This window comes from Pempheris klunzingeri, chromosome 11, assembly GCF_042242105.1.
Source record: "Pempheris klunzingeri isolate RE-2024b chromosome 11, fPemKlu1.hap1, whole genome shotgun sequence".
Classification (NCBI taxonomy): domain Eukaryota; kingdom Metazoa; phylum Chordata; class Actinopteri; order Acropomatiformes; family Pempheridae; genus Pempheris; species Pempheris klunzingeri.
Genome location: NC_092022.1, coordinates 22,326,525 through 22,333,962, shown reverse-complemented (window position 1 = coordinate 22,333,962; position 7,438 = coordinate 22,326,525). Strand labels below are relative to the sequence as shown.

Genomic DNA, 7,438 nt, shown 5'->3' with positions numbered 1-7,438 from the left:
GGGTCTGCTGTGGCAGGAAGCTCTTCTTATCAAACATGAACCAAACACTGAAGTTCAGGTGCAGTTTTTGAACCAGAAGCAACACCTGAGAGTTCTGTGTCACCGGCAAAATATCACAGAAAAGAGATGCAAAATGACTCAGAGAGTTTTGTGTCTCTTTCAGTCTGTGCGTCTTGCTCCTATGTAGGAGGTGTGGGGGCCCACTTTCTCATAATCATGGCTGTCAGATAAATGTAGTGGAGTCAAAAGTGCAATGTTTCCTCTGAAATGTGTTGGAGTGGATGTATAAAGTAACATAAAAGAGCAACAGTCAAGTACAACTATCCTACATCACACTTTTTTAAGTTTAAGTTTCTGTTCTCCCTGCAGACACACGACACTAAGCTGCACCTTCATTTGGTCTTGGCTGCTTGTGGACGTCATAATGTGTGTGCATGTGATAACAGCATGCTACAGAAAGTGTTGGCTGTAAAATGAACTGGTCTGAAGTGGTGTAGAGTAATTTGGCAAAGGATTGACCTGATACAGCACCATGGAATAATTGTTAATCTATTACTGACAGAGAACTGGAGGGAGATGGCAGATATCAAAGTTGTGCTATCTCCTCCAAAAAAAAAAACAAAAAAAACAACAACCCTGTGATTCGCCACTGCAAGGTCTAGTTAACCATCAACCAGAGACACTCCACCTCTCCTCTGGTTAGCGGCACGAGGGGAAGGAGGACAAGGAGGCGAGCTCTGCTGTCAGTCACTGGACACCAGAACGTCCCCATCACTGTCAACTGGGCCAGGGAGCCACCTTGTTACTGGGTGGGGCTAGGCACAAAAAAGAAGGGGAGGGGAGGGGAGTCAGTGTAGGTGTGTGGGGGTGTGAGAAGTGAAGGAGGAGGAGGAGGAGGAGGAGGAGGAGGAGGGGGGCACTTTAGCTTCTTGGACAAGTCTTTCTGCCCCACTGTCAGGTAGTTGAGAATTTGTTTGTCCAAAGCACTGGCAGACATGGACATGGCAGACTACAGCGAGGCTCTGGACCCAGCCTATACCACGCTGGAGTTCGAAAACATGCAAGTGCTCCCCTTGGGCGCAGGTGAGTTACATATATGCAACTCCAGTGTTGAACTTTGAAACTTTTACTGATTTAAAACTTTGGTCAGGAGATGACAGAGGGAGTTCTGGCGTGAGGTGATAAAAAGGGGTCATTTGTCCATCTGCTCCTGCTCGCAGAGGGATGATCCGGTGTAGTGGTCGTCTTTTATCACCTCTGGGTGCGATAGTAAAACATTAAGAGATTTTGATTTACGAGACTCCGCTCTGCTCTCAATGCACCCGGGTCATTTGGTCCAGGCAATATGGGCCCGTCTCAGCTTGTAGAGTGATGTGGTGTCAGATTGAGCACAGTGGATTGATATTCATCCTCTGATGAAGCAGTAGTTTGAGTATCATGATCGTGCATCTCCTGTTGCAAACGGCCTGTTCCCACAGAGTCTAAAGTGAAGCAAATGGGTTCAGTTTGTGCTCACAATGACACCAACGTATTTCTATATGCAGTCTCCCATGACGTCTGGCTGTGATCCTGATTCTAAAATTCCCTAAAATAAGGAAGCCTGACTGGGAACATTACTTATCACTCAACTTCTTCATCCCTTACATGCTTCTCCTCTATTATATACATGTATAATAATGTCTGTTGAGTCAGCCTGCCACTTTTAATCTATAGCATGCATCATGACATGCTCTAAGATTGATTGTCCCAGTCTGGTGACTGTGTGGGTGACTAAAAAAAGACTGTCTCCAGTGATTGCATTTTCAGAGGTAATCAAGCTGACATCACTTGGGCTCTGTTGACTCTGTGTGACCTACTCAGGCAGGTAACAGGCCCTCGCAGGCTCTCATGAAGGCTGGTTTTGATCAGCCGTCAGTGGAGGGGATCATTGCATTCACGCCGGCCGTTCACACCTTCTCAAATCAAACCAGCTTGACAATCTGCAATTACAGTGCTCACACTTTTTTCCTGATGCTTGTCGACTGCCATCTAATCAGGCCTTTAGAAAACACTCTGGTTTCAGGTCACCCTGATCCAAGTAAAAGCCTGCTGACCTGATGAGACATTTTCTCTCTCCCTCCTTGTGTCAGACTCCTCACCAACTGAGAGCACCAACATGAACGCTACCGGCCACCTGGGGGCGGGCAGCCTGTGTGCCATATGTGGAGACAGAGCCACTGGCAAACACTATGGGGCGTCCAGCTGCGACGGCTGTAAGGGCTTCTTCAGGCGCAGCGTCCGCAAAAACCACATGTACTCGTGCAGGTGAGGACTGATCTACGACCAACAAGGGAGAAATACTTCCTGCACTATCGCTGCTGATGTGCCATTGAGCAAAGCGCTGCACACGCAGCCCTGCCAGTGGAACTGGTTCCCAACCATACACTCATGTTTGTGTGTTAGTGTGAGTGAAATAGACACAAGAAAAAACAGTAAATTCACTATAATTATTCTAAAAAAGAGCTTACTTGTTTCTCAGGCTGCAAAGAACAATGATCAATAATTTCAATTATCACTAAAATGCACCTAATGAACAGATTATTTTAATAGTAAAACACAGTTATAATTTCCCACAAGTCAAGTTGACATCTTCAGATGTAATGATTGGTCCAGTAAACAGTCCAAAATACAAAGATATTCTGTTTCTTTCACATATAATAAAAATGAATGTGAAATTCTTCACATTCGAAAAACTGGACACAGCAAATATGTGGCAATTTTGTTTTGGCTAAAACGATTATTTGATGATGAAAATCATTGCCAATTCATTTTCTGCCAACCAATCCACCAAAAGAATGTTTGCACCTCTAATTCAAGTTTATCTTTTTTGATTCCATGATAGCACAAACTTATTCCACTTATTTTCCAGGTTCAACAGACAATGCATTGTGGACAAAGACAAGCGAAATCAATGCAGATACTGCAGGCTGAAGAAGTGCTTCAGAGCTGGCATGAAGAAAGAAGGTAGGAGCTGCAAAGCAAACTGGGTGAAAGTGTAAACTCAGTCTATATATTGTGAAAAACTTCTCATTTAATCAGCAAATCACTGCCACAGTCTGAGCTGTCTCTCCACTGAATTGACACGACTCGTCTGAGTGTGTTGCAATACCCGCGAGAGTAGCACTTTGTTAATGTTCACTCAGAGGAGCGCTGAAGTCTCTAACCAGCTTATGCTGAGCAAACATTTCCCAGCAATAATAGCCATATACTGATAAACATGACAACCTTGGAAGAGTTATTTTTCTTTTAAATCACCCTGAGCTCTTTGCTGAATGAAAATAGCCCAGTTTCCCTCTGCAAGTACCGCGCAAATACACCTGCAGCACTGACGATACTATAAATCTGTGTGTGCTCTTAGCTGTGCAGAATGAAAGAGACAGAATCAGCACCAGGAGATCCAGCTATGAAGACAGCAGTTTACCATCCATCACCGCACTCATCCAGGCAGATGTACTGTCAAGACAGGTAAGGCCTACTAAATCATTTCTGTGAATCGCATCTGACTGCCATTAATCGCCTGTGACGAGGCATCGAATGACTTCACGTGTGCACTGCCTGATCTAGATCACCTCCACTGCTCCCATACTGAACGGTGACATAAGGACCAAAAAGATCGCCGCCATCACAGACGTGTGCGAGTCCATGAAGCAGCAGCTGTTGGTCTTGGTGGAGTGGGCCAAGTACATCCCAGCCTTTTGCGACCTGCCCCTGGATGACCAGGTAGGACTCATACACAGACACAATGCACATAGTTGTATAGACACTCTGGTCACTCATCAACCAGTCCACTCAAAACCACAACGCAGGCTGCAGGAGCACACAGGTATAGACAAATCCAAATGTTGTAGGGAAAAGGATGTACATTTAAAGAGAGTATGAGGGGCATTTAATCACTCAAAAGCCAACCAAAGCTCTTCAACCAGAGTGGTTAATGTATTTTAACCCTGAGTTAGAATATGATGAGCTGGTTTTCAAGTTATATCCCTCTTCGAAAGAAAGTGCTGAATCATTAACAGTGTGATTACCAGGCCTTGGTAACTGATTTCCTGATGTTATATCATTGAGGGAACCAGTGTCTCTATTCAGTTTACACAGTGAGCTTCAGATGAATGGGGTTTTTTTTAGAAAGACGTATAAAGACAACTCAACTCTGGCTGGCAGAGAGCTTTCAGCACCCTCTGCTATTTAACACTAATATGTACTTCTGTTCTTCAACTTGCACTACATTTAATCGCACTTTGGTTTTAATCTGCACATTTTTATCTTTTTATCTGCTTATTTATTTGTCTGTATTCATGGTGGTGGTCACTTTTACTCACTTTTACACCTTTACTGCTGTAACACCAGAATTTCCCCCTGTGGATCAATAAAATATTTCTATCTCTCTATCTCTCTATCTAGCTATCTATATATCTATCTATAGATAGATCTATTACTATAGAATACTCAAATATTCAATGGAAGTTGTAGAGGATTGCAGGTTTCACTGAGCTATTGTCACACAGCTGATGCGTGAATGAATTTGCTGTACTTCAGGTGGCGTTGCTGCGAGCTCATGCTGGAGAACACCTTTTGCTCGGAGCTGCGAAGAGGTCCATGTTATACAAAGACATCCTCTTATTAGGTAAAGATGATACGCAGAAGGGTATTTTACCACCCTTGTATTGCCATTACTCTTAACTCACTTAATTCACTGTCTCGTCTTCTAAAAATTCTAATGTGGTGTTTGCGATTCTCCTGCAGGAAATGACTACATCATTCCCAGAAACTGCCCGGAGTTGGAGGTGGGCAGGGTAGCAGTGAGAATCCTGGATGAGCTTGTGCTTCCCTTCCAGGAGCTTCAGATAGACGACAATGAATATGCCTGCTTGAAAGCCATAGTTTTTTTTGACCCAGGTACTCCTGCTCACTGGTCCTGCAGATTGTGTTACCTAATTTTCAAGCCGATGGTACCAGTGAAGTCCTCTAGCCATTGGATGAAAATTTACAACTCATTAACACGCTTCTCTTTGTAAACATCCCTGCCTTTATTTGCCCACAGACGCTAAAGGTCTGAGTGACCCTGGAAAGATCAAGCGGATGCGATACCAGGTCCAGGTCAGCCTGGAAGACTACATCAACGACAGGCAGTACGACTCCCGGGGCCGCTTCGGGGAGCTGCTGCTGCTGCTGCCGACACTACAGAGCATCACCTGGCAAATGATTGAACAGATCCAGTTCGTCAAACTGTTTGGCATGGCCAAGATCGACAACCTGCTACAAGAAATGCTTCTTGGAGGTGAGCGCTTTCAGACCATTTTCAGACCGTGACCTCTGCGTTCATATACAGAATCCACGTGTATGAACAATATAGAAGAGAGAGTGTGGCAGATATGCTGTAGTAAATGAAGACTTTATATATCTGTGTGGTTTGTGTCTCAGGCTCTGCCAATGAGGTTTCACACGCACCTCACACTCTGCACCCTCACCTGGTTCAGGAGCACCTCAGCAGCAATGTTATAGTGTCCAGCAACATGCCAACGCCGATCCATAATGGTCAAATCTGTAAGTACAAAACACATTAGGACAACTGGTGTGGTGTCTAAGATTAGTCCTCTGGCTTCATCTTATACATGAGGTCGCCACATACAGTAGAGGGACTGCGACTGGGGAGTCTGATCAGTGTGATCAGAAGCATTAATCTAAGTGAGTTTAAGAGCAGTTATATTTTACATAACAGAGATTGTCAATTTTCCCTCACCCAGCTCCATGTGCAGCCTAGTCAGGTAGCTGGAAGGACAAACAAGCTTGGCAGAATAATCCTCTAAATTCTTCATGGAAACTAATCTGGCTTATTTTGTCAAAGAGAACTTCTGTTATTCTCTGTTGACATGTTTAATGCTCTGAGAAATTTCACAAAAGTGCTTATTCCTTATCTGAAAATTGTGTTGCCCCAAGACATGTCATACTGCAGAATGGTAAATATACACCTGCTTATACTGCACTTTCTCCCTCTAACTCGCTAACTCTCTGTGTTCTACTTTTCAGCCACTCCTGAAACCCCAATCCCTTCTCCGCCTGCTGCCTCCAGCTCAGAACATTATAAAATGGCTCAAGGGGTCATAGCCACCGTGCCCAAGCAGCCAACCTCCATCCCTCAGCCTACTATTACAAAGCAAGAGGCCATCTAACAATCCTTATTCCTTCAGTTTTTTTTTTTATTGTGTTAAACCAGGGTCTTTATATATATACGTTTATACTCAATCAGCATTGAAGCTGTTAACTTGACTGAAACAATAAAGTAGGTAAATATATAGAACATAATTGCGATTATGTCCCTTGCAGATTGCTGTTTTTCTTCAGGGATCTATTTGTTCACACATGCAGCTGCAGTTGAGTAGCCAAAGCTCAGCGAAAGCCAGACAAAACAGTGAGCATCAAAACTATCCAGTCGTGCTGTTGTTCTGTAAGATCGACACAGAGAAATATTGTTGTATATATAGTTTATTATTGGGTAACATCACTTCCTTTAGCATAGCCTCAGTGTGTGCAGTAAGGCTGATGTTAGACATGGCAGTGGAACCATGTCAGTATTTTATGAATGTTACAACAGGCCTTACATTGTCATGTATTTAGTGTTGCACAATGTCTTATTTTACGTTCATTAGTTATAATAAAAAGGTGCCAACGTTCAGTCAGGAAATTGAAGTTTATCAAAGCTAAAGGAAATCCCTCAAATGCGTTCAGCTTTTTGCGTTTTTCTTTTAAATATTCTGCGGCAGGATTAAAATATCTGCAGCTCATTTTAAGTACTGGAAAATGCATATTTACAGCAGTAAAATGTAACATGCTTAAATTTACACCAAGAAATCTTGGTACATATGATGACGTCTGCGGTGCCACTTTGTAAAAGTCGGAAGCAGACACACTGAGGATGTTTCCCAATAATATGTTGTATTCATTTTTAAAAAATATATTATATTTTTTGTTTAGTACTTTGTTGTGGTTTAACTGATGGAATAAATTGTGCCTTGTAACTTGTACTGCCTTACAAAAACAGGCAATGTTTTGCCTTACAATGTGAAGATGAATTAATAAATCTCAAGTTCTATTTTTACATTGTACCTTCTGCAGACCATATTTCATACTGTCTGTGATCATACGGGAAGAGTTTTCTGAATAATGACGGGAATTCACTGCAAAACCAATGATACAACTTATAGGAATCAGATATGTTGTAAAAACAGGATGGAAAAAAAAAATGGGTCCAACGTGGCAGTGCTGCTTGTTCACTGATAGCCAACAGGTTGCTTCAGACTGATAAAGTGCCATAAAATCATTATGAACTGCACTGATTCAGGACAGAGAGAGAGAGGGAGGGAGGGAGGAAGAGGGAGGGAGGGAGAGAGGGGGGGGGGCA

General features: G+C 43.1%; 1 protein-coding gene across 1 annotated transcript; it reads left to right on the top strand.

The window, feature by feature from the left end:
• The first annotated feature begins 886 nt into the window (after positions 1 to 886).
• On the top strand, positions 887 to 7,135 carry hnf4a (hepatocyte nuclear factor 4, alpha). Its single transcript, XM_070839689.1, has 10 exons — positions 887 to 1,083; positions 2,130 to 2,304; positions 2,909 to 3,003; positions 3,398 to 3,504; positions 3,604 to 3,759; positions 4,576 to 4,663; positions 4,783 to 4,935; positions 5,081 to 5,317; positions 5,461 to 5,583; positions 6,067 to 7,135. Exons 1-10 carry the CDS (start codon positions 996 to 998, stop codon positions 6,207 to 6,209), a joined length of 1,365 nt encoding a protein of 454 aa, XP_070695790.1. The 5' UTR covers positions 887 to 995; the 3' UTR covers positions 6,210 to 7,135.
• The last annotated feature ends 303 nt before the right edge of the window (positions 7,136 to 7,438 follow it).

What these genes read in the sequence shown, in the direction of transcription:
- hnf4a (XM_070839689.1), top strand. Translation starts at nt 996, where the DNA reads ATGGACATGGCAGACTACAGCGAGGCTCTGGACCCAGCCTATACCACG. An exon ending in CATAGTTTTTTTTGACCCAG is followed by an intron (nt 4,936 to 5,080) that starts GTACTCCTGCTC and finishes ATTTGCCCACAG; the next exon opens with ACGCTAAAGGTCTGAGTGAC. An exon ending in ACAAGAAATGCTTCTTGGAG is followed by an intron (nt 5,318 to 5,460) that starts GTGAGCGCTTTC and finishes TTTGTGTCTCAG; the next exon opens with GCTCTGCCAATGAGGTTTCA.